The sequence below is a fragment of the Larus michahellis genome, chromosome 3, assembly GCF_964199755.1.
Source record: "Larus michahellis chromosome 3, bLarMic1.1, whole genome shotgun sequence".
Lineage (NCBI taxonomy): Eukaryota > Metazoa > Chordata > Aves > Charadriiformes > Laridae > Larus > Larus michahellis.
This window is the reverse complement of record NC_133898.1, coordinates 77,390,612-77,417,192: the sequence shown is the minus strand read 5'-3', so window position 1 is coordinate 77,417,192 and position 26,581 is coordinate 77,390,612. Positions and strand designations below refer to the sequence as shown.

At 43.6% G+C, this 26,581-nt stretch overlaps 1 protein-coding gene across 1 annotated transcript in view; it reads left to right on the top strand.

Annotated features, from left to right (window-relative positions):
• The first annotated feature begins 2,812 nt into the window (after nt 1–2,812).
• The window catches only part of DCBLD1 (discoidin, CUB and LCCL domain containing 1), a 49,112-nt gene continuing 25,343 nt past the window's right edge, over nt 2,813–26,581 (top strand). Inside the window, 4 exon segments of the mRNA XM_074580882.1 lie at nt 2,813–2,903; nt 2,906–2,958; nt 2,960–3,221; nt 19,347–19,559. Coding sequence (XP_074436983.1) covers nt 2,813–2,903; nt 2,906–2,958; nt 2,960–3,221; nt 19,347–19,559 — 619 coding nt within the window.

The window sequence follows — 26,581 nt, the reverse complement described above, 5'->3', positions numbered from 1 at the left end:
TTTTAACTTTAACTCTCCTCCTTACAAAGGGAAATTTGGAAAAGTACACATGAACTAGTGTAGCAATGTGACAGGGGTTACACAAGTCCTTGAATAAGAGCTTTGAGAGCTATAGACTACTTCATTCATCTTAATGATTATTTAATCTTGGAAGCTGACAGTATGTTCCTTGCCTACAGCATATTGAAAACTGACAGGGAGAGGGCATGATAAAGTAATGTGAATTTAATAGCAAAATAAATAATAGAGAAACTACTGCACTGATTGCGTTATTCATTATCCTACTGAAGTCAATAGGAAACCCATGCTTCCAACACCTTCTGGAAGAGGTGGAGCTTCCATCTGAACATTATAGACATTTGCAATGGGAAACATATGGCCTTGGATGAGCAACCAGCTCCTGCTGAGCCCAGGGCAGTGAGAAGATTGAAAAAGCAACCTTCCTGTACTGTAAACTCCTTCACCTATCACAAAAGGAAAACAAATACCACTCCCAGATATTTTACAGCCCTGGTCGCAAGGGCGTGACTTATCATTTTACTACAAATCATTGGAATAAAAGTAACTGTGAAGGGAATTATTCTCTAGTTATCTGTCCCAGAGGGCATTGCCAAGCCTCTGACACCCAGGAGAAGGAGAGAGCTTCCTTTCCCGGTGCTTGCCAACCCACTTTCCTCCTCCTTAGGAGCTTCCTAAATGCGTGTGGTAGACAAAAACTGTTTTGACCTTCCAAGACTGCTAATTTACCTGTACCAGCTACCAGCCACCCAAGTTCTGCTGAGAGCTCAGCACTAGCAACGTTATCTGCAAGCACCACGGCAGAGGTTTTTGCTTGTTAAATTGCCCAAGATCACCAGACTCAGTGTATTGCAGCACTGCCTCCATAAAGTTACTTGGGATTGACTTGCAGGACTTTTCCGCCGTTGTTTATCATGGCCCTTAACAAATATAACTAAAACCTGCCCTATTATTAAGGAATATATTTTAGACCCCAGTTGATGGAATACAAATCAGTACAATTCCCAGTACCAACCCGTCTATGACTAGCTGGTTTTAGCTGCCCTCGGAAACTGATACAAAACTATGTACGCTCTTATGTTGTTACATTGCTTTTCAACAACTGCAACTCTTTCACAAGTGATACATGTTTTGCAACATCTGTATTGCCCTATGTATTAATCTCCCTCATGTTTTCATTTACCTTGCGTCTCATTTGTAGGTTTTGAACCAGTATTGGTTATAGGAGAAGCTGTTTTCTATGACTACAATATTTTTACCAATTCTGTGTTCTTTTTAAACCCAGTCTCGAGGCTCTTGCAGAGTTTTACTTTCTTGCCCCTTCCCCTCCATAATCACCCTCATTTGTACGGATTCATTCCTGACAATCCGCGAGACAAACACAATAACAGCCCACTTCTATTTGCATGGACATACCCCTCTTTAAAAGTCTCTCAGCCTTCAGATTATTGAAGCAAGTGACCCACCACAACCCCCTTCAGCCAGAAGGACGCTGGCATTCGCTGACGAGGTCCAGCGAGGATTAGTCTGACAGCTAAACTGCTGCGGTAACGAATGTTCACTCTGCCTTACACCACGTCTAATGTTTTAGTCTAGATTTCAAACTCTCCTTTGCAAAGAAAGGGTAAGTCTCAACTATTAAAAACCTGCGCTAAATACATAAACCAAGAATGCAATGTACCGGGTACACGGTAAAAAATATGCCTGATCACATATGGTGTCTGAAAAGTTAAAAAACAGGCATTAACACTCACAAATCAAGAGCTTAATTAGAATAGACATGTACTAAACCTGACTTTTTTTCTAAAATACTATAAAATCGAAGAATTACCAGTTGCCTCTAGAACATGTAAGTTAATTATGTGCTTCAGTTTAGCATAGCAGTGCAGTTTTTCTGACCTGCCAGCAGTGTGAATCCACCCGCCTCATAGCAACCCATCCCTGTACAGGCTGTACAGGGTCAGACAGGCTACTTTGAATTCTCTGGCATACTTTTAAAAGGCCAACCGCTGGGGCCTGTTTAATGTGCAAGTCTCCTGCGGCTGCTGGCACTGCAGCCGTTTCCTAACCAAGCACCTGCGTCCGTCCCCCTTGTGCCACAGGTCTTCTCCAGAGCCTGTCAGCTGAGGTTGTCACACCGGCACAGAGAGCTGCCCACAGCACCCTTTATAAAAATCCATAGTTAATCAGCATAGAACTGTAACGCACAGAACGTGAGCTTGCTCACGTTAAACATGCATTTTGCACCACTGCGAGGAGATACCACCCCGGGAGCGGGTTACAGGGAGAGGAAGCCCTAGGACGACGCCAGCTCGGTTGCAGGGGCCGGACGGGGCGAACTGGAGCGTCCGGCCCCACTCGTGTCCGCCCCCGCGCAGGTACCCCGCGGCTTCCCCCCACCCCACCGCGCCCCTTCTCGCTGTGTCAGCGGGGGCGCCGCCTGGGAATTAGCCTGCAAACGGCAAAATAATCCTGTTTGCTTAAAAATATGTATGTATGTACGTATATGTGTATGTATATGTATATATGCATATATATGGCCTGCCAACTTCGGGTGCTCGCAGGCGATGCTCAGGGACTGCGCGGGTTTGGGGTCACCTCCCGGCCCGCAGCGCAGCGGGGAGCCCCCCAACAGCGGGGACCCCCCGGCCCCAGTGCAGCACCCCCAGAGCAGCGGCGGGAGGGAGCAGCAGCACCCGCGAAGGGGAGCGAAGGGGACGGCGGGTCCGAGCCGGCCCCTCGGTCCGCAGCAAGAGGAGGAGGAGGAGGAGGAGATACCCCGTGCTGCAGCCCAATGGGAACGGCGGCGCTTCCCTTTCTCCCGTTTCCTTTCTCCACCCCCAGCCCCGGGCTGGGAAGGCGGGAGGCGGCAGCGCTGCAGCCCGGCTGCCGGCGGCAGCCCCGAACGGCCCCTTCTCCGCCTCCGCAGAAACACCTGCGGGGGGGAAGGATGCCGGGGGGCGGCCGCCACCCTCGGCGGGAGCGCGGGCTGGCCTCGGAGCCGCCCCGGCGAGGAAGAGGAGGAGGAGGAAGAGGAGAGGAAGAGAAAGGAACAGGAGGGAAGTGGGGAAGTTGTGCCTTGCCCGCCCCGCCGAGAGCCGGAGCCATGGGCCCCGCCGGGGGGGTGCGGGCCGCCCCCTCGCTGCTGCTATCGCTTCTGCTCGGAGCCTCGGCCCCGCTCTGGCTGCGGGCAGAGAAGCTGGGTGAGTGCGGGGGGCGGGCGGGGAGGGGGTCTGGCATGCACGGCCCCCCCCGGGGGGCTCCGTCCCGCCCCGGGGAGCAGCGGTGGGGTGCTGGGGTGGTGTGGGGGGGTGGTCCTCGCCGTCCTCGCCTCGTCGCTCCGCGGGAGCCTGAGCTGCTCTCGGGGCTGTATATAGTTGACCTGGTTAATCCTCGCCGGGTTTATCCCCGTGTCTGAGTAGCTGCGAGATTAAAGTGGTAACCGGCCTTACGGTAAATGTATACTACGGCTTTCTTAATCTTTCGTTAATTAGGACTTTTTTTTTCTCTTTTTTTTTTTTTTAAAAAAAAAAAGTCCAATAAGCGGAGAAAAGTCTCCGGCAAGTTGCAGGCAGGAGGCAGGCAGCGGCCCCGGGGTTCCCGCTGACACCTGGGCGCCTCAGCCAGCCCCGGCGGGAGTCCCGGGCGCGGCGGCCGGCGCTCGGCCACCGGCACCACCTCCTCCGCTCCGGCAGGGACCGGAGCCGGGGCTGGGGCCGGTAGCCCCCGTCCCGCGGCTGGATAGAGGCAGGTCTGCGTGCCCGCTGCCTCGCTGAGAAAAAGAAATGCTCTTACCCGTGCCAGGACAAAGTTTCGTAGGAATCTCAAGGGGATCTTGCAAGCCTTTTTGTGATACTGCGGTTTTAGCAAAATGAGGGCCCAGGTACTATGTTCTCTTTACTCTGTGTTTTTATGCGGCTCACGGTTAAGCTTCCTGTGTAAATCACATTTCGGCTGACTTCTACCGAGGAGTTGCATCCTTATGGCTATGACATTGCATGGCCTGATGCAGCCGTCGTAGAAGAGTTTGCTGACAGCTACTGGTAAAATAGATAGCACTGGAAACAAAGCATCATGATGAGCTTGACAATGCATTGAGATAAATTAATAGTTCCTATATCAATGTCCCAACTTGGCTGCAAATTCCAGAACCCAGTGCTGTGCATTAGCATTGCATCCAGGCAGCGGTACAAAGTACTTATTTCTCCTATAACTTCCTATTACCAGAGATTCCCAATACAGTTTTCCACAGAAGGGAAAATTTGGTACGAGTTGTGTCGCCTTTCACTTGTCAGCTTCATACAGTGGCATTTTTCCTTTGAAGCTTTGCTGTTCTGTTCTTAATATGTTTCCCCATCTTGAGACTCCAACTTGATATGCTTCAGAAACATGTACGCAGGGAAAAAACCCGTAAAATCCCTGAGTCCCCACTTTTCATCAGTGTTTTGTTTTTGTTTGTTTCCTCTTTCACCAATGTTTCTCTCACACATGATGACATCAAGGAGAAAGTCATTTGGAGAGCCAGTTAGAAATAGTTAAGTTTGCTGTGATTTCTGGGGGTTTTAGTGCGTACAGTGACACTAAGCAGTAAGTATGAATCCTACGCCTTGTCTGTATCCCAAATTAATTGGTAAAGGAACCTATGTTGTATTTATGTTCAAAATGTCTCTACCATCAAACCAACAGCATGGAAATGCAAAGGAATATTTTAAAAGCAGAAAAGATTTTGACCCCTTTCTTTCCTTTCTCCTCAGGGGGCAGTTATTCTATTTGTTTGTTTATTGATATTACCCTATAAATTAGGGGCTAAGTGTTCTAAAGTCACACCAGTGGAGAAAGGAGATAAGGATAAGTGGATACAAACTTCCTGTTACACAAGCTTCTTGTCTTGATTTAAAAGTTGTAATGGAGCACGAGAGGTGCCAGAGTGAATCAGGCTTGAGTTTCAGCTAATTCTGTATCTTGTCACCACTGGTGTCTCGCACCAGCTGGTTTAAAGAAAGATGTGCTAGTTTAAATATATTGATTTAAAAATACTCATTTAGAACAATAAAATAGTACATTTTTCTGTCTTCTCAAGAGCTGGCTGCACCACCTGCTTTTTTTCATGACCAATTCACCTTCATCTTCAGTTTTTCCCGAGGGATGCTACAGAACAAGGATGAAGTTGCTGTTATAGCCTCTGTTCGCTTCCTTAAGTTTTAAATTAAGGAAAAGCCTCTTTGTTCACTGTGGCTTGGTTACTTCATAGCATGTCTCATATCTGAGTGTGACTGTGCAGAGTCCCGGTGTCAGCTCTTTTTCTGCTCTTGAAAATATATTCAACGTGTGTGTTGTCCGAGGACATTATGAAACATGGAATTTTGTTGTTCACAGAATGACGATAGGAAAGGCTGAGTGTTTAGGGAACTGACTTTAACTAAAACATATTTATAAGATTAGTAGGTCTCACCTGGGGACAAATATCATATCTATGACGATGCATGTGTAATAAATAGCTTTGGGATTTATAGTAAAAGGCAATTCTTTTCCCTTTTTATTCTGCTGTATGCTGATCTCAACTTCTCTTGTCATTTTCTGTTGCCAGTTCTTTGCTGACAACTACAAAACATACTTTGTTCCATGCCTGCCAACCTCACACAGCTGTACCTGACCTGGTATCTCTTCTCAAAATCTCCTTCCAGCAGTTCAAACCCAAGGCAGAAGGGAGGCAAACCTGAACACATCATCTTTGCCTTTCACCATTCTTTGGTTTTTCTTCTGGTCTCATTGAGCAAGACCTTGAACCATGTAATTGTGGGCAGCAGGTATCTAAATCAGAGTTGAATCTGAGTCTGAGAAGAGAGTTTTGAGTCATCTTCTGTTAACGTTTCTGGCCAGTAGAACTTAAAACTGACCTGAGGGTTGGTTGTTTGTAGGAAGGCATAAGAAGAGGGAGGGATTTTACTCTATTAATAAGAAGATTTAAATCATTGCTCCTGCTGTAACTCATTTATTTTCATTTCAAATAAAGCACAGCAGTGAAACCAGTTCACATGGGATTTGCAGATCAGCATCTGAACGTGAACTTTGCTTGCAATATTTCTGGGTCTGTTGACAGTTGCACCCAGTGCCCAGTTGGAAGAATTGATGGGCAGTAGACTTCTAAACATTTTGCGGCAAGGCTGTTATTTAATGTGACAATGGCACATGCAGTAATTATGAGAGATTATGCCTGTTCTCAGGGGCTTGTACAAAACCCGTACCGAAGAATATTGGTGTGATCTTGCTAATCCACTTTGCATGCCCATTTCCAGCAGTTTAAAATGCAGATAGAGATGAATCTTTATTGTACTCACCCCCCTCTGGTTTCTGAATACAAGTGGTTGGTAAATTTTCAGTTTGTTTGCATTTTGTCCTTATGTCTGCTTCTTTCTTTGGCTCCCTCTATCTTGCTTTGCGAATGCTGACTGGAATCGCTAAACAGGGAGGCAACAGTTTTCCGGTTGCAGTTCATAAGCGATGCGTGTACCCACCACATGAAAACTGCAATGTTTTCAGTCGCACAGACTTTGCTATAAATAGCTCTAAGCCCTTCATATGTACTTCTCTTTAGGTTATCAGGGGACATATTTCAAACAAAGTCAGAGATAGGGAGGCCACCGGGAGTCTCACTGACAAAGGAGGGAGAAAAAGGTGCCTTGGGAAAGTTGTTACCTGCACATGCACGTAACATGCATGGCTGTTGAATCAGATTTCATGCAAATTACTTGTTGATTTGCTTATGCAAAACTACATTCATTTATAGTTATCAAAACTGTGTCACTTCTTGTCCACTTGAGCTGTGTGTGTGGCACAGTAAAAATTAGTTTGAAAAACACTGACTTTGAGGGTGCTTACGTTACTGCATAGAGATGCCTAAGGTACTTTCTCAAAGCCATTTTTAGGTAGCAGTAGTACAGTTTTTGAAAGCCCATCTGAGCTAACACACCATGCTGAGAAGCGTGGTCCTGAGTGGTGGCAGGCACGGAAGTCCTCAGCATAGACATCGCTGTAGTTTGGGGCCGGCTGTATCATATCAGATGCTCTCCTGTGGCATGTACTCATCAACACATGGGTTTGCACCATCTGCTAAGAATAAAACAAGCCAGACAAAATCAAAATAAATTCCTTCTGACTGGATTCAGTGGAATGGTGTTGGAGCCCAACTATCTGCAATAAAAAATTTTAATAGCAATGCATAAGAATGAGCACACAACTTTCCCAAAAGGTTTAATTAGTTTTACTACTGGGAGTAGGAAACTTCAAACTGGGACAATCTACTAGTGATGTTTAAATAAAAAAGAATAGTAGTTTGACTAGTTTTAAGACCATACAGACATCTTAATTCTTGCTTTCAGAACAAATTATGAACTATCTAATTAAACTGATTTTTGTCTGTGAACATTGTGTGAGTGCTAAAGACACATTTTTGAGGTTGGTTGGACACTTGCACATAGAGAGGCTGCCAGTAGTTATGGTTAGGATTGTTGATCCTGTATAATTAGGCCTGGGAGCTGAGAGTGTTTTGAGGAGGAAACACTTTGGTCTTTCATTCCCTCTCTCCCTGTCTCTTCTTTCGACAGAGCCAGGACCTGCCTCTTGGGAGTTTCCTTCTAAGACCTGAAGGCTTAGTTTGGTGGTGATGGGGCTTTCTCATCCTCCCTGAGCAGTATTTCCAGTCCCAGTGCATGCTTACTCGTTATTTCTGTTTCCCTGGTGGGATGGGGTTGCTGTCTGGTGGCAGCAGCTGCCTGTGTGGCAGACCTGTGCTGCCCCTTCACTTTGTCAGAGGGAAGGACAAGTGCGCCCAGGCCGTGCTGTCTTTGCCCATCTTTGGACCTGTTGGAGCAGGTCCAGAGGAGGAGGGCCACAAAGATGATCAGAGGGCTGGAGCGCCTCTCCTACAAAGACAGGCTGAGAGAGTTGGCGTTGTTCGGTCTGGAGAAGAGAAGGCTCTGGGGAGACCTTGTAGTGGCTTTCCAGTACTTAAAGGGGGCCTACAGGAAAGATGGGGACAAATTTTTTATCAGGGCCTGTTGCAATAGGACAAGCGGTAACGGTTTTAAACTAAAAGAGGGTAGTTTTAGGCTAGATATAAGGAAGAAATTTTTTACAATGAGGGTGGTGAAACATTGGAACGGGTTGTCCAGAGGAGTGGTAGATGCCCCATCCCTGGAAGTGTTCGACACCAGGCTGGATGTGGCTCTAAGAAACCTGATCAAGTTGAAGATGCAGGGGAGGTTATTGCAGGGGAGGTTCGACTAGATGACCTTTAAAGGTCCCTTCCAACACAAACTATTCTATGATCTCCAAAGAGCTTCAGTAGAGGTGTTTTCAAGCACCATGAAGAGGGACAGGAGAATAAACGGGGAAAGCAGAGTACGGCAAGGATAGAAACCCAGACCCAAGGTCTCCTACGAGACCAGGATCTTCATTTTGTTATTTAGTATGACACATTTAGGCTCAGGCTGCTATTGTAATTACAATAATGTTTATCAAGCATTTAGTAAAGCTCTAAAATGTTGCTTCTTCCCTCAGCTGCTGCAGAAACCTTGTTTCCATCACAGTTTTAATCTGCTATGTTCAAGTTTCTGGCACTTCCACCACAAATTGTTCAACGATATTGGATTTCAGGCTAGCGCTTTGACATTAAAGTTGAAGTCATGTTGATGTCATCTTCCAGATGTTCATGTCTACTGAATAAAAATTGTGTTTATTTGTTTTATTTCAAATTACAAAAACACATGGGGAATTCTGGATGCGATCCCTCATGCTATACAAAGGCCCGTGTGTCTGTCAGAAATCAAACAAAACTTTTCTTCATCGTGTAGTAGGAGAGACCTCAAAACACTGGAAACATAGGTGGGTTTCTTCACCCATCCAAACAGAATGGCTTTGTTACGTGCCTGAGCCTTGTTGCTGCAGCTGCAGTAACTGCACAGAAGGCAGATGAGCGGCTTCTGCCCAAAATGACTTGTATTTTGCTCTGGTGCCATACCAGTTTGGTGTTGGTGGGTTGCTTTGATTTAATAGTCAGCTGTGCTTCATTTGTAAAATGAGCTCATAAAAAAAAAAAGATCCATTTTGTCCTCCAGGTATGGAAAAATACATTTTAACCTGTAAAATAAATTCAAGGATCCTGTTGGGTCCCCCTCCGGCGGGAGGCTTTGGCAGCAAGGTCTGTGGCTAACACTGGAGATGTTGCCCTCCCTGTTGTCTCAGCTTGCTCCCAAAGCCAGGGGTTTGTATTATCCCATGTTTCTTGTGTCAGCATGGTACAGGGGAATTTGAAGGAATTTGAAATGCCTGGGAGCCACAGAGCTGAAGGCTTTAAACCAGAATTTCAATAGATAAGCTGTAATATGAAGTTTTGTGCCACACGCGGTGAGTACTTGGGTGGTCGTAAGCATTAATGTTTTCAAACCAAAGAAGGAATCAGCACTTGCTAATCTATCAGTATTTTGTCACAGACAGAAAAGGTTCAACTCGTGGTCCTTAAAACAGGTATCGGAGAATATACTGATTTTTAACAAGCGCTAATGCTTGTGTTTTGAAAATGAGTTTCCTATTTTTTTTCGGATGAAATTCAGTCCTTGTCCTCTTTAGGTGGAATGCAAAATAATATTGTATCAAAATAAATTGAGCAGTTACACTGAGGTATTCGCTCTTGAGATGAGAAAAAGAACCAAACCGGTTCAGGCCTTTCTGCTGTACTGTGTTTCAAAACTTGAGAACATGAGGTTTTTGATACTATAGCTAATCAAAAAGTCCAGTCAAATAAAGCTAAATTACAGAGTTTCAGTATAAGTGGTGTACAGAGAATGGCATGAAACATTCTCTTCTGCGCTATTTTTCACATCCATTTTGCAAATACCTCCTATGCAGTCTCATATTAATGCATCGCAGAAGAGGCAGAAATGATGCTGGGATCATACACAGCACCACAACAGAATAGTACTTAAGTAATGGTGTGGCTGTTTTCCTTTCTATTTTTTTAATTTCAAATATCTTTCACAGCAACCGTATGTAACAACAACGACCCAGAGAGATCACAAAATTTCCTGGTTTACAGAGCCTCTGAGCGTACTGTTCTGGTTAATACCTTGATGATGAGTATCAGACAGGCTGGTTGCAGGAGAATACTGAAAAAAAGCATTTCTTGCTTTCAGTGGTCCTGTTCAGAAGCCTGATGTAGCTCTTTGACTATATCTTCATCTTAGTTCAGTAAGTTTTTGCTTCCATTTCTACTGGAGTTGTAAGGAACCTGTTGTTAGGTTGCAATAACCACGGAGGAAAGAGCTAGTTTCCTAGAAGTTAGGTTGACTGGGTCAAAAGGCAAAACAGAAAACTGCATCTTCCTAATAATTGGTGATTATTGTTTCCATCACGAACTAATTAATTTTCTCTTGAGATATTTGTTCATTTATACCTTGGGGATAATGGGGGGTTTGCATAATTTGCTTTGAGAAAAGTGGCGTGCTTTCTGTTGTCCTTTCTTACTGACAAATCACATACTCCATCTAGGCATACAGGCAAAAAAGGTAAATGTGTGATTTTGCAAGGAAGCTGGGACAGGTTTGACTTCAAGAAAAAAGGCCACCCTTAATCGTTGATAACTGTTGATCTTCCCTGACTTGTATCATACTAAGGGAATTACATATTAAAAAAGGTGTGTGTGGGGGGTGGTTTCATTCTGTCATGTTCAGACTTTTCCTCTTACCCAAATTAAAGTTGTTTTGAAATCTTGCCTTCCCACCTGCTACTGTAACTGGAACAGCTCTGCTTCAGCCGCTCCTTACCCTGGTGTCTCTGAATTTCCTGTCCCTGTGGGTTTGTCAGTCCTTAGCACTGCTGTGAATATTCCTATTCCTGTGCAACCCAATATTCGAGTCTGGCCCTGAGCTTGCAGCATATGTTTCCCACACAGTCCAAATTCAGTGCTATATACTGTAAGTTAATCTCCAGTAAAGCATAGCAAAGAGAAAAACCTGGAAAAAAACAGATGGAGAAAGTAGAGCAAACAATTTGCATATATGTGATATGTCTCTCAGTTAAGACTAGCATTTTCTACTTTGCCTGAAAAGCCCTTAATAGAAATCCTACTGCACGTTTGCCCCCAGTCAGCGGAATCGGGGTATATGCCCTAATGGAATGATGTCCCCCCAGCCCAGGGAAAGCCCAGCATGGGATGGGAGGGGGCTCCATCTATCACTGTGGCTCCATGTCCCTGCCACATTGCTGGGATGCTGTGGCAGAGTGACAGGGAAGAAACCCCAGTCTCTGGGATATTTGTTCCCCGTAGCCCTTACAGCACTGAAGCTTCACCAGGATCCTGAGTTGCTCTATGTGGGTGGCTGGTGGAAAAGCACGACCATCTTCCCACTTATTTACAGTCCTTCAAGGTTCCTTCTGAGCGTGCAGTTACAAGTGCTTGGGCAGTGAACTTCTCGGCGTCTTCTCAGCACCTCTGCACGTGAGCTGCATAATGTAGATGTGTGTCTTAAAGCAGGCAGGTATTTGTTAGCGAACAAAAACCCAGCTTTCCTTTTGCAAAAAGGGGACCCTACGTGTAAGGTTACTCTGAAATTTCCTTAAACATGTAGCTCTGTTCTCATTTCTGTTTCCAAAAACACACAGGCTAGTAAAATGTTGAGGTGGTCAATCACAGAAATATGCCACATCCATAAAAGAAAAGCATTGACAAATATTGAATGCAGCTATGTAGGGGAAAAATAAATAAATTAAAAATTACAAATCTCTTTTGTTGCAGCAGTTAAAAAGGCATAGAAGTTTTCTCACACCCACAAGCTTGAGAGTGCTGTATTTAGAGTGCTGAAAAGCAAATTCTAGTGCTGCGATTCGCTTCTCTGGAGGACTACATTTGGGTATACTGCCTAAGTCCTGGAAGCAGTGACTAAAACATACTTATTTTTGACATGTACTCTGGTACTGTCTGTCTTTCACAGATTGTGATGGAACCAGATAGTGATCCTGAAAAGCAAAGGCAAACCTAGTTTGCTACTATTTGCGTATTTTGTAGAAGCAAAGCAAGAAAACTATATGATTCTATTTACATTTTTGTGCAAACCATGTCCCTTACATGTTGCAGGATCTTGTTCTTTACAGAATGCAGCAACTTCTTCATCCTGTGGCCTCATAAATAATGCAAAGGAAAAGGACTACCAGGCTGTAGCTGCTCTTCTCTCCTTTTGGCACTGTGATTTCTACAGTAATCTGAATTGCCTTGTCACTGAGGTCTCATGTGTAAATGTAGCCAGATAGTGTTAGGCTTCATCCTGACACGAGTCCCTAGGATGTGTATGCAGACGAGATGGTTGCCCTCCAGAAAGTTATTTGATTAAGTAGCAAAATTGATCAAGTCTTTATGGAAACTGGAAGAGTTTTAGTGTGCGAGTTTTTGGTTCGCACCCATGTTAGTCTTGGTAAGGCTTGCTCTACTACTTGTTAAGGTTGCAAACCTAAATACTGAGTGCAAATTTCCCTCTTTAGGGGAACATGGCTTCCTGTTGATGGAAGGAATTGCTCATAAGGAGATTTCTGCTTCCTTTCGACATTTTTTAGCAGCTAAATAAACAAAATCTCTAATGTCCCTAGGTTCTTTTCTTTGCAAGCTCCTGCAAAGGTGAGACGTTTCTGGGCTAGTAAAGGCTGCCCAGGTTGTTTGTGGCAATCCAGCAAAGTCACTGCCAGGTAGGTTAGCACAGCTGTAAAGTTTTCCCTGGCTACTGGCTGTGCCTGCAATTACTAAAAAACTCTTTAACTTTGCAAAATAGGAGGGTGGTTGTAAGCTACTTTGCTAGATAAGGCACTTAGAATGGTTGTCAGGGATTTTTTTCTATGCTTGAGGATGGTAAACTGAATACCAAAATAACTTTTTAGATGTTTGAGGCAAGGCATCTCCTGAGGCTGGCAGCCTCCCTGAGGAAAGCCAGCCCCCAGCTGCAGCTAAAATGGCTGAGGGGCAATCACAGCTGGGCACGTGGTGGGAACTTGTGATTTATGGAGCCGCTGTGGAACCAGTTGGAGATCATTTGCTGCTTTCTCATTCCTACTTTAAGAGGGACATTACAGTAAATAATGTCTGTGAAGAGGAGGGAAAAACATGCTGTGGTTTGTTTGACCTCCTTCTCCTTTTGCATCCCTTTGAAGTTGGTAAGTAAATAATTTGGGCAATGAAATCAGCACTCCACAATGTTCCTTTGTTTCTTCTGCTGCTCTACCTTCCCTTCCTGCTCTCGGCCCTCCTCCCAGCCACTGCTTGGTTAGCTTGGGCAGCAAAATGCCTGTCCTGAGGAACTGCTGCAGCACAGGGGTTATAATGTTTCCTGGGAACATAAAGGAGTCAAAGAAATTAAAATGCAAATCAAAGAAATAGTTTACACGCTATTTATTTTTCCTTTTGCAGTAGGGCGTACTGCAAAGTGGAGGACCTTTTCCCTTGAAAAGATATTAATACTAATTTAAAGACCATGGAAGATTGCAGTCACTGTTTTTTCAGATCATTATAGGTTTGCCTTAATTTTCAGTAGTTTCTTTTATTATTTGTAAATAGTTTTTGTGTTCTCCATAAAATATTGTGAAGAATGTAAAGCTGGACTTCTGAAAATTCTGCTGTGGATTTATACACTTCTTTACACACAGGGCTCAGCCAGCCGCTCAGCTGGTGTAAATGGCAGCTGCCCTGAAATCTGCGGTTTGTGAAATCCCCAAACCCGTGGTCGTTGCCAGGAAAAGCAAAGTGGTCTTCATCATTCTCTGGAGAAGTGACCAGTTTACGTCCTGGTAGTGTGGTGGTCTCTCTCTTCCATTTTAAAGGTGCAGCGAATAGCTGATGCTCTTGATCCAGGTTTATAGGCAGAGAGTTGAGAGATGAAGTCCTTAACTCTAGATTTTACTCCATCACCTCAGAAAGCAGTGAAGGTGCAAACCTGTTCATGTTTGCAGTGTGTGCGATTCTGTTAGTGATGAAGGTCAGAGCAGCTGTATGAAAACCTAAAGTGTTGTCAGACCACGCCAGTGGATTTGGATGGCATCTGGCAAAAAAACTTGTTTTTTCCCTGGTCTTTTCTCCTATCCCACAAGAGCAGGGAGGGCACAGGTTTGACTGGAAAGAGTTGGTTTCCTTTTTAGATACTCATCTGTTCTTATGCATAAGTCAAATCTTTCAAACACAGGCTCAGAACTCCTTCTTGACTCAGTTATTATTGTGTCTTTTAATAAGCTGGAGTTATTACTTCAGGGAAAGCAATGTGGAAGACAAGATGAATCTCATTTCTCCTCATGGGGCTTCTCATCAGAACTCACAGAGATGTACATTTGACTCAGTGGCATTTTCTTCACCTTGGCTGTGGCCATTTGCAGCTGTGACCCTTCAGAAAACACTGATTTTTGGCTGAATCCAAAATTTGTGTATACAAACTCAGTTTTCTGCTCTCTCCTCTCAAGGGAAGGAGGAGCAGGAAGGAAAAAGGACAGGCCAGCGGCCCCCCACAAGCTCTGCACCCTGACCTCCGGGTGGGGTAAGGGGAGCACACCTTGTCCCAAGCCACCACCGTGAAGGTGAGCATCCAAAAGGAAGTCAAACTGGGATAGATGAGGCAGAGAGGGAAATAAGATTACTTTGGGGTCTTTGCCCCGATGGGAAGAGGTCAGCAGCCAAGGGGCAGCAGGTAGCTGGAGTCTGTAGCCAGAGAGGCCAAGAAAGAAATGCTGGTGCCCGATGGGGGTCATGCAGGAGGTGGAAGAGGGCAGGGAGCCGCTGTCTGTGTGCATACACCTAGGTATAACACGTATTTAGCGCTGGACCGAGTCCAAGTCCGTTATTAATTGCTTAGTGAGGGTGAATCAGAAGGATGAAAAAGGCAGCTGTTTGCTGCCAGGATATTGTAGCAATGCTTTTGAAAACGCACTTTGATATCGTGCAATGTAACTGTTTTGTAGTTGGCGGGATAAACACATTTAGTGAAAGGTGCAGCACATGGAAAGTTTTTATAGCAGTTATTTGAAAAACTGCAGCGTCCTCCCTAACTCAGAGGGTGGTGGGCTGAGTGCTTGCATGAAGGTGCTGTACGCATCCAGTCATGTGTGTGAGCAAGGCGTGGAAAAGCCCAAGGAGCACAGGAGTAAGGAGCCTGGGCTTGGCTTGTGCACTGGGCTTGGGAAGAGTTGGGAGGAGAGAGTCAGGCCAGCCAGGTGACTTTGAATGGCGGGAGGGTACCTCAAGGAACCAGCATAATTTTCAGAGATCTTTAACACTGTTGCTTCTGGGACCACCACCATTTTGCTAAAACCACAGTATCTGCCAGGGGCTGTGTCCAAGGCAACTCACTGTGTGGAGCTCGTTCTTGGGCATCGATTTCATCACCTACATCCTTCCTGGGCAGGTCAAATCCTGGACGGGGCCCTCCTGCCCATGAGCCAGCAGCCATGGTCAGACCCAGCCCAGACGCAGCTGCCTGCAGATACTCCTTCACCTCGTCCCACGCACATCCGTCATGCATGTGTCTGAGGGTGGGAAGGGGTGCTACCTGCCAGCCACCTCTAAGCCTCCTCTCTGCAGGGACATGCACTGGTGTCTTCTGGCACGGTCCCGGGTTTGGTTTTACATGAATGCGCTGCTCTCGGTGAGCACCACGTGAGAGAGGGCAAGGTGCAGGCGGTGTGCCCGCTGCTGCGGCAGGAGGTGCAGGTCGTGGTTCTCACTTCTTGAGGAGTTATTTCCATCGTCTGCCATAGGAGACTATTTTTATCTGTGGTAAACAGCCTTAATTCCAGTGCCGTGTGATCTTTGCTACAACCTGCGCGTAGGCCAACAGGTGGGCGCCCGCAATCCAGAGACCACGATCTTGATCTTGGTTCAAATGCCCGTGGGAACTCGGTTTACAAAGTGTGTTTGATGTGCTTTTAGTAACTCCTGGTATTGAGGAGAGATTTTATTAAATTTAAGTATGTTTAAACTTTATGGCTGCTGAATACCTTGTGCTCAAATATTTTGCTTTGCTCTCGGCCAGGGAGCAGTGATGAAACCTGGATGTCTGAGGCAAGGCTGCCAGCTTCTTGGCAAATGGGGTGACAGAAAGCAGTTCTCAGAAGTAACACTAAGTGAAAGTTTACTGTTAGCAAGAAATCCTGTGTCGAACTCACCAGTTGAATATACATATTTCCATCTAGAAGGCCTGTGCCTATAGAAAAGAGTACGACATTGGGTATTTAAACCATAGTTTTCATGAGGACAAGCAGTTGTGTGTTAAACTCAATGTATTTGCGGTTTGACCAATCCATTTCTACTGAAAATCGAAATTTCATGTGGAAAATAATGATAAGAACAAAACTAATGGTAGTATTGTTCACATTTTTCATTTGAAATTTCCTTAGAATTTTGAATTCACTTGAATTCCTTAGAATTTGCCTCCATTTCTGAGCCCTTGGTATATAGTGAGGTTATATTCATAAGGTTGGGGTTTTTACTACATTTAGTCATTAAATAAATGTCTCTTTGAATGAATTATCAGATCCTGTGTTATATTCTACCTTCCATCTATACCTTCAGACTCCCGGCCTAGCGCTCGTTTTCCAGCGAATTTCAGCGTAAGATTTTTCTTTGCTCTGGTAGTCTTGCTGAGAAACACAAAATTTAGAGCTGCAGTCAGGCTTCTCTGCAAGAAGCAATAGTTAACTAGGACTTGGTCTGACTTTTTGGACGTTGCTTCGGTTCTTGTGGCGAACAAGCTCCTGTCATGACCTTTTCCTTTGAAGCGGGCAGGCAGAACAGAGACAGCAAGGGATGGACATTACAGGTACAAGACGATGCTGCGCTTGCCTCTCAAGTGTTTGAATGTCTATGCTCCACCAGTGAAAAGTCAGAAAATAGCATTTCTGCTTTCTTAGCTCAAAAGATGTTCTGGTGCTAATACATTTCAACGCTGACTCAAAGGCAGATTTTAAAAGAAGGAGTTTCCCTGGGAACAAGACCTCGGATAACCTCAACAGAGGAGGATGGCAGCCTGAGGTCTCTGGTGCACAGTTTTGCCTGTATGCTTTTTGCAGAAATATAGTGCTTTGTGACCTGGACCGTTGTCAGGGTCTTACCACCATAGTGATGCCTTTTCAGCTTTTTGAGGAGTTTTGTACCACAAAGGATCCTTGGGGTTGTACCGAGGTGACAGAGGCCAGAATGTAGCCCAGCGAGATGAAAACTTGAGAACACTGGACTTTTCATTTTAAGGAGTTCATCTCCATGACGTTTTGATGTGGTTGTGTAACTTTTTCCTTTGTTTCCCCTTCTCTTTCCCAATAAGGGTAAGTTGCAAACTCAGCTCCAGATTGTAGTTACTTTGTTTTCATTAGCCCAGCTAAAGTAAATGCTTACAGTTAGAAATATGCAGTTTAAATTAAAGGCCACTGGCAGTTCTTTTTTACTACACAGCAGTTGGCTACACAGGCAGCAAGGTTGTCCTGCGTCCTGCTGGAAGTGATGCGGTTTTACACTGCCTGGACCTCCCTGGGCCACTCTCTGGGCTCAGAAAGTTGATAGCTCACGTACTGTATTGCTCCTTGTATTTTTATTCCTGCTGCAGAAAGTTTCCATTAAAAAGATGATTTGCTCAAGAGGCCAGTTTGCCTTTCTTCTTGAGTACATTCCTATGCATTCTGAAATCAATAAAGCTTGGGTAACAAACTTGAACAACAGGTGTTTTTTAAAGCGTGTGAACAGGGAGATCTGAAAAACCATATTTAATGTGTTTTATGGTGATATGGTTTTGGATCTATGTCTCCTATTCACCTCTATTCCAAGCATGAACCTGCAACAAAATTAAATAGCAGGCAACAAAGCCAGTAATAATGATAAAGCTTCAAAATAAATGCTGTTGCTTGTGAAAAAGTAGTTGAGTGAGTTGGATGAAATGGCAGTGTAATTATATACTAGCAAGTCAAAATTTGATAGCTTGGAGCTTATCTTTGCACAGCATGCCACTTTTCTCCCAGCCCCAGGTATGGCACGTTTCTTTGTCAACACTTCATTTCTAGTTGTTCACCTTTAAATAATCTTATCAAATCTTAAGTTTGTTCCTCCTCGTGATTGTGGAAAGAAATTCAGAAAACAATTAAAATGAACAGACCAAAACAGTTTAAGCAAAATATCCCCAAAAGTAAAATTCTGCATAGTTAAAGTGAACGTTGTGAATTCCCAGCTCTGTAGAATTCTTTATTTTACTAACACTTCTAGGACTAGTTTAAATTTTGCAGTGATAGATGGTAACAATGTACAAGACTGCTATGTAAAGAGTGCCTATGGCCTAACTGAGCTAAAACTGAGCATGTTTTGTTATGTACGTGTACGTTATGGCACTAGTTCCACTGTTGCAATAGTTTCCGTTATTTGGAAGATTCAGCAGAATGAAATGGCTTAAGCTTTATAATATATAAATTTTAATTTACTCGTACACTTTTAAATAGTTCACTAAAAATTGCTTCCTTTGGTAGTCAGGGTCTCTTATCTGATACCTGCTTCCTTCCCCTCCGTGGATGCTTCCTGTTTTCCATCTCGGTCCCCACATTCCCCCATGTATGTCCATGCGCCTTTTCCTGTTGTCATGCATTCTGCTGCAGCTGCTCCTCAGATGCCTCCACCAAGGAAAGGCTCCTAAGCCAAGCCCACCCTTTCACAGCTCCACAAATAAACACTTTGCGGACCCCTACCCTCACCCCTTGAGCAAGGAGGCAGCAGCACTTACATCTCTGGGCGTGCTAATGTGACTTTGCCTTGTCCCCTGTGCTTATTGTGTTGTGCAAGTGGAGCAAGAAAACCAACAGGAAAGTGAGGTGAGTCAGGTCCGTGATAGTACCTAGTTAAATCATGTCTGTGCTTTCATGTATGATTCAGTCACCCTCTCCCTGATGGCTCTTTCTATAAATGTGGAATGATAATTGGGAGAAAACTATTTACGGAAGGATCCTACCTATTACATGTGGAATTGCATCTGTAATGTTTTGGTAGAGTTCATTTGTAAAACCAAAAACCAGAGAGACTCTGTTTGTACAGGACTGTCAAATACATCTTAATTCATGAGTATTTCCAGCCCTCCTTTCTCCTGCGTTACAAGAGAAATGCGACTGCATTTATTTTAATAACCTCTTTTCAAACAACAGCATAACTGAGGTAGAGTATTACAAAATACTTTTTAAAAAGGTGAAAGTGCACAAGACGTGATTTTGTGGTCAGCATTTTCTTACACGTTTTTTATTGAGGAATATGTTTCGCTTCATTGTTTCTTTTCCTACTGCAGGGGATGGATGTGGGCACGCAGTGATGTACCAAGACAGTGGGACCCTGGCATCCAAGAACTATCCTGGGACGTACCCAAATTACACTCTTTGTGAAAAGAAAATCCAAGTGCCTCCGGGAAAACGCCTGATCTTAAAAATTGGAGACCTGGATATTGAGTCACAGAAATGTGAATCCAGCTACCTTACCATCCAGAGCTCTTCAACGTTGCACGGTATGTAAAAGATGAGGCAGTGAGCCACACGTCAATTTGTAAAAGTGTGAGTAAACCCAGCTTGGCAAAATGCAAGAAATGTCAGCCTTTGTCCTTTCCGACTCCTTTTCATTTTTAGTGATGAAATTTTTCACTGTGATCATGGTAAGGCACTGGAACAGGCTGCCCAGAGAAGTTGTGGATGCCCCATCCCTGGCAGTCTTCAAGGCCAGGCTGGATGGGGCTTTGAGCAGCCTGGTCTAGTGGGAGGTGTCCCTGCCCATGGCAGGGGGGTTGGAACGAGATGATCTCTAAGGTCCCTTCCAACCCAAACCATCCTATGAGTCTATACTCAGGTGTGTCGTTCTGCCAAGGCTGGGGGTGCTGCTGTGCTGCCATGCTGTGGAGGGGCTGCTGTGGCCAGGGGAACTCTGGCACATCCACCCGGGGGCTCTGCCCTCAGCCCTGGGGAGCTGTACTGTCACAGCTTTAGTACTGCGAGAACGTGGATCTATATATCAGGCCCATACCCTTCTCAGATAGGGGAAGAGCTGTCTCACTAACCAGACAGAAGCCAGATTAGAAATTGGAGTCAATGGTCCTGCATGTCTCTGTTTCCTAGGCAGTTCAGGCCCGGGAGAGGAGATAACCTTTATTATTGCTAGCTATTAGTCACTGATAACCTTTGCTAATGTACAGGCTTTAATACTTGCAGATATTAAATGCGTGCAGCCAATCTGCACTCCTGCAACAGATTTGCACAGGAAGGTAAGTGAGTAAATATGCTATAGCCGTGCACTTGAAACAATCCTAATGACAACAGGATCCTCCCCAGGGAGAACCTAAGGCCTTCCTCAAATTGCTTTTCCCAATCAGTTGTCGCTGAAACTTTTGATCTGCTGTTTCTGGAAGAGTCAAACTGATTTTCAAGTCAGTGTGCCTTTTTTCAGAAGTCCCACTTAAATTCAGGGCTGCAAAGGAGTTCTACAATGCAGGCATAAACTCGTGAATCGACAGTTCATAAAATTTTGCCTGCTGGGAATGGGCTGTAGCCTTTAGTCAGCTGTGGCTGAATGTGCTGTACTGGACTTTACAGGCAGAATGGATTTAGTGGAAAAAGACAATGAAGCTACACAGAGCCTCTGCAGGTTTTCCGGGTGAGCCAGCTCATCGCTTGGCTCAGTGAAATGTGTGGTGCTCCTGAGATGAGGCCTCATAAGGTATCCTAGTAGTAAGGAAGGATGATTGCCTTTCATTCATGAGCATGATAGGCCTACCCTCATCTGGTAAGGTAAAATCAAGCGAGGTATTAAAGCCTTGCTCACAAACGAAGGTCAAGGTAGTCATTGTTCTCATGAGGGAGGTATTATATCTTGAAACAGCCTTCGCCGAGAGTGGGCAGTGACATGTTGATATCTAAGCCTTGCGTAGAGCTTGATTTGAGGCATAAGGAATGTTTCTGTTCGTGCGTGCTGGGATTTTTTTATGTTGTTTACCTCATTTCAGAACTGTAAGCAAAGAGTTGTGCTCACCTGAAGCAGTCTGTCTGTACTTGGCAGTAAGAGATAGGTGTTTAGTATTGCATTACCATATCTTTGAATAATTTTTACTGATGCTGTCTTGACACTGCTAATCAAAGGCTTTTCTATGAAACAAGGATAAATCTATATATTGTTTTCTGAAGTGAAAAATGAAGCTTGGATGTTGTTTGAAATTCTGGCTCCTTACACATTAGCCTGAAGACATCTTCACATAGTTTAGTCCTGCACTTACTCAGCCTGTAAACACAGAATACCTGTGTGTTATGCAATCAAATCCATATAATGAATTTCTTTAAAGTATTCCCACACCCATTTTCAGACTTGATTGGTAATGTCTGATGCATGTGGATTATAATTTGCATTCTCAGTAACGAACTGCACAATTAGCAGATTTTGCTCTTATCTGATTAAACAAGTTTTATAGCTTAGGCACACATACCATCTGTAATGGTTTTTGTGGTCTGCAGCTGGCTGTAGACTTTCCCACTAGCATACCTACAGAGTCTCTGCTCTGCATTCGGGTAAATCCGTGCAGAACAGCAGGGTGGAAATAGTGCCGTATGCATAAATCCATGATATTGCTTGTGTTTTAAAAGACACGGGGATTCATAGATGAGATTAGAGCTCCTCTAAGTCAGTTGTTTCGATAGTTTTGCTATAGCTCTGGGTGTTAATATAGCTCTGTGAGTGAGCACTGCTAAGTCCATTCAGTCTGTTAAGTGTCCTTTTAGGTAGCTGTTTCTGAGCCCAGATCTCCTCTTCCAACCCTCCCCTCTTCATGAACGTCTATAGGCAGGTCAACACCTTCCCTTGGCCAAGAAGGTACTGACGTTTGCCATGGAAATTCTTTCTTAGGATGATGGAGAGTTGAAAAGATTTCGCAGGCATTGAAAACACCCGAGCAATTAAAAGCTAATCTTTGCATGTTTTCTGTATTTGACCTGGTTTTAAAAAGAAAAACCAAAAAAGCTAAGTATGAAAGCTGGCAGTGTGAATATTACTCATGTTTCAAATTAGCCAAGCAGCCTTTTCTCTTTATTTAAGAGGTTTGCAATTATAAGACAATAAGTAAAAAGGGAAATATGTTTTAAATACCACGTTGATCTCTTCAACTCTACAGAAAACAACAGGGTGAATGTCAGTATGGGTACAAACATCTATTGAGGAGTGTATCTGGAGCTTAGAAAATTGGTCAGAGGCAAAACACTGGATTATGCAAATACATTTAAAATTAGTATAAATAAGACTTCAGATGACAAAGTATTGTTTTCCGTTCAGAATTCTCCCACATGTTGTCTTTACATTTAACTGTGATTCATTCATTGTTATAACCTCTGCTGGGATTCATGCAATACAGCAAGGAGTCACTCGGTTCTTGTTTGGGGTATTTGTGTTCCGTGTGGTATGGGGAAGCTGTTATACACAACCGAATGGATTAATTGATTTATGTTAGCCATAACATTGATTTCTTCACTTTTTTAAGTGGGTGACTACAGATTAGACCACTTGCATGCAAGTTTTATTTAAGTTCAGGGCATTCCTCAAATCTTGTAGACTGATAAGAGTGCTTTGAATCTAATTCCTTCTTAGAAAAGCGTGTAGCGTCGTTGTGTATGACCATCTACTGAAGCCTCCCTGCTCAGGTGGGACACAAATGTGGCACTACAGTTCTTGCCTTTGATACTTCTAAGCTTTGATGGACCTGTGAAGGCAGACATTGCATTTAGATTTCTCCAATATGTCAATCAAAAGATGGTCATTAAATAATCTTAATGAAGCTCTAAAACTGGAGACATAAAGGGGCTGAACACTCTGTCTCTGGATTATTACTCTACAGACTATTTTCTTCCATGTTCACTGGAGGAAACAACCTGTAGCACGTCTTTTCTTTCAAACTGTTAGCTTTGTATCCAGACTTAGGTGTGGAAATATAAATCATCAGTCAGCAAAGGTAGTCTAACAGCAGTTTTGGTGAAATTGAGTCACCTTTGTCTGGCAAACCTTTAAATATTAGCACAGTTTGGCATGTGTTGTCTCCAGGAGAAATAAACAGATGATCATGTTCTGTTTCAGAGGCATAGCTTTGCACTGGATGAAAATAAGGGGGTTTTGGTCCCACAAAAGGAATTTAGAATAAAAATTAATATGAAGCGTGATCTCGTGGTGTAGACAAGGTGCAACCTTTGCTGAAATGCTTTTCTTCTCGAGTTAATTGCATTATGTGAGCATATTAAAAATACCGAGCTCTGAATAAGAGCTTCTGATTTTTTAATTAGTTAAAGGGATATGTGTAAACAAGATTAACCATGCGGGCCCTGTAGTTCTCAAGAACAAAACTTGCACCACTTATGAAGGTGTACCATAAATGTTGTAAGAGTTCAACAGGAACTGCTTTTAGTCAGCTTCTTTTCATGTCTTTATCACATTTCTGTACCTCTTTTGACCCTTTTTTCTTGCTTTTTCCTCCTCTCTTTTCTCAAATAATGGCTTAGTATTTTTTCCCTTAATTTTGTGAGATGCTCATCAGTCTTGACTGGAGAGATAAAGAAGAGATAAGTGCCTACTTACTTCTCCATTCACTTGCAGTCAGTAGGAGGTTGATGTGTTCCTCTGGGGTGGATGTCAGATCTGCTGAGTGACTAGTAATAATTTGGAGAGTTAGCGCAGTTAACTACTTCTTGCATAATTTACAGCCAGTAACTAGCGTGAAACAGATAGAGAAATTACTGAAAATGCTTTCTCCTTCCCGCACTAAGGGTTGTTAGACAAATTGAGCATCTACTGCTGTGTGAGTGTCTGATGCGTCTGCGTGTGTGTGTGTGCATACAGGGGTGTGTGCGTGTGCACGGGTGTGCAGGGGAACCCAGTGCCTTTGGATGCCTCCTACCTGTCATTATGACTTCAGGGGATTCATCGAACCAGTCATTCCTTACTATGTATTGTAATAAATGTCTTGCTTGAATAAAGGGTGTGTCCAGGTTTCTTTCTCGCCCCTCAAAGGAAACTTGTTATTACAGTATTGTTTCTGGTATTTCAGGAAATCCAGGGAAATGCCCAGACAAGTTCTCGCTGAAGATCAAGTTGAGCAGTTTCTTAACAGTCAAAACTCTTCTAACAGTTGGGTTTCGCCTGAGTGGTTGCAGTATACCAAGGTTTCAGCTTTGGAAAGATTTATGCAACAAAGAATGTCTGCGTTTGTTTTATCAAATGCACTTTTTTTCCCCTTTTGCTGCATAAAGTGTATTGTGTATATGTCTGTGGGTTTTGTTAAGCAGCTGCAGTTCTTTACTAACGATTCCTAACTGTTGCTGTGCTTCTGTCTTTGGGTTTGGATAAAACCACAGCCATGTTAGAAGTGGGGGATCTCACCTGAGGTCAAATAGGCAGACCTACAGCCCGTGCAGGTGGCCCAGACCTTCCTTTTTTAAATCATAATTAGTGACAACATAAGCCTGACTCTACTTGGATACCTTTTTCTTTCCTTTATCGCAGTCTTTGGCAACCCTTTGGAAACGCTAACTGAAAGTTATATTGGTTTTATATTTTTTACATTGGTGGTTATATTTATATAGGTGATATATTAATATTTTTTTATATTGGTGGTTATATTGCCTACTGTTCAGCCTGAGGTCAGACCGTGTTGCACAGAGTTAAAGGTTGAATAACTGGGCTGTCTCATCCTGACTACTCTGTCAACTCGCATCTACTGAGTATTAAACACCACCTTCCCCACGTCCTACAAAGGACATAGAGCAGCACTTTTCATCTCCTAACATGTCCTTGCAGGGTGACGCTGGTCATCCCCGTGCACGTGCGTGGCCCTCTCTCCTCTCCTCTCCCTCTCCCCTCCCTCTCCTCTCCCACAGCATTTGTGTGAATGTGGGATGCGGATGAATTTCAAGAATGCAGATGTTTTCATACAACAGATCCTTGCTGTTTTCGTGAACTGTTTGTGAAAGACTTGCACTCTGGCTGAGTTTTTTAGCTCTGAAGTGAAGCAAGTGTTCATCACCTCCCCCATCCTTCCTCAGCTACCGAGGTACTTCCAAATTGCTTTATTTGAGAAAAGGCTACTGAATATAAGGATCTCAATTTAAAAAATTGTTTTCCCCAAACAAATGCATTAGGAAATGATAATCCTGGAGAGGCAGATCCATGGGATCATTGCTACACATTGCTCACCAGCTGTGGCTTATTCTGCAAGTAAAGACAGAAAAAAGCGAGATGATTCCCTGTTGAACAGAGACACCATGAGTTGATATCTAAACTGAGTTTCTTAAAGACCTCTGCAAATGTTAAACTCTAGATTTCAAATGAAGTTGAGAAATTTGAAAGCAGAACAGGCATAGCGAAATGGACATGCGATAGCTAAGGAGAGAAATAATTGCTTTTAAAAGGAAGAAAAAGCCTTACAGAAGAGGCAGAAAGTATTAAAAACTACAGGAAAAAAGGACATGTAGGCATTGCCAGCTGGTGTGAGAGAAGAGAGTCCTCTAGGCACAGCGCTTCTTAAGGGAAGTAGAAAAAATAAAGGAACATAATTCAACAAAGCAATCTCAGGAAATATGCCAGAGCCTGGTTGACAGTAGAAGTAAACTAGACCTCATAAAACCAGACAATGCTGTAAAGAGCATCAGATTTGCAAAACAACACTATTATGAAAAAGACAAAAGCAGTAGACTATTGCTAACATTTAAAAAATAAACAACACGTAAAATAGTCTCTTTGGTCTCCAGAGGAGCCAGCCAAAGGATATCCACGAGACAATTTACCATGTACCTTGCAGGATGTTAATAATGCTTGGAGACAGTGATTCCAAAATAAAAGTATTTCATTTAAGCCACCTAAACCATACCAACGAATCAGTATTTCTGGACAAAAGGCATTAAATGTTACCTTAATTCCAGAGAATATTAAGCTAGTCACATTTGAAATCCCTAGGCCTCTAATTCTTCCAGAACTTAAAATACATATATATATATATATTTTTTTTTTAAAGAATGTGGAATGAACAGATGGAACCGCAGCTGGGTCAACTCATTAAGGAGACATGGAAAAAAGAAAAGGCCCTGGCATCTAGCTGTAGTAATACTGAAATATGGAGAACACCTACTCAGTTTCATGACATGAAACACATCTGTTTATTAAATCAAACTCTTTTCTTTGTTCTTAGTAAACAAACCAAATAATCCTGCCTACTTACCCCAGCAGAGCTCCAGCCGAGTCCCTTTAACAGGAAACAGGGAGAGAGATCAGCATTCATGACTGGTTTTTCAAGCTGAATACGCAAAACAACCCACCTCACAACTAACTTTAGAAGATGAAAAACTGATAATGTGATCTGGCAGTTCTCAAAAGGGATCTTAAAAAACTTTTGGCTTAGTCCCAGGTTTAGGAATTAAATATTTATCCAGAGTCAAGTCCAAATGCTGCAGTAAAAGTTAACAGGGCCCTATAAACAAGTTTCTTGCTTTCATACCAGACACAAACCAAGGCTTTCTC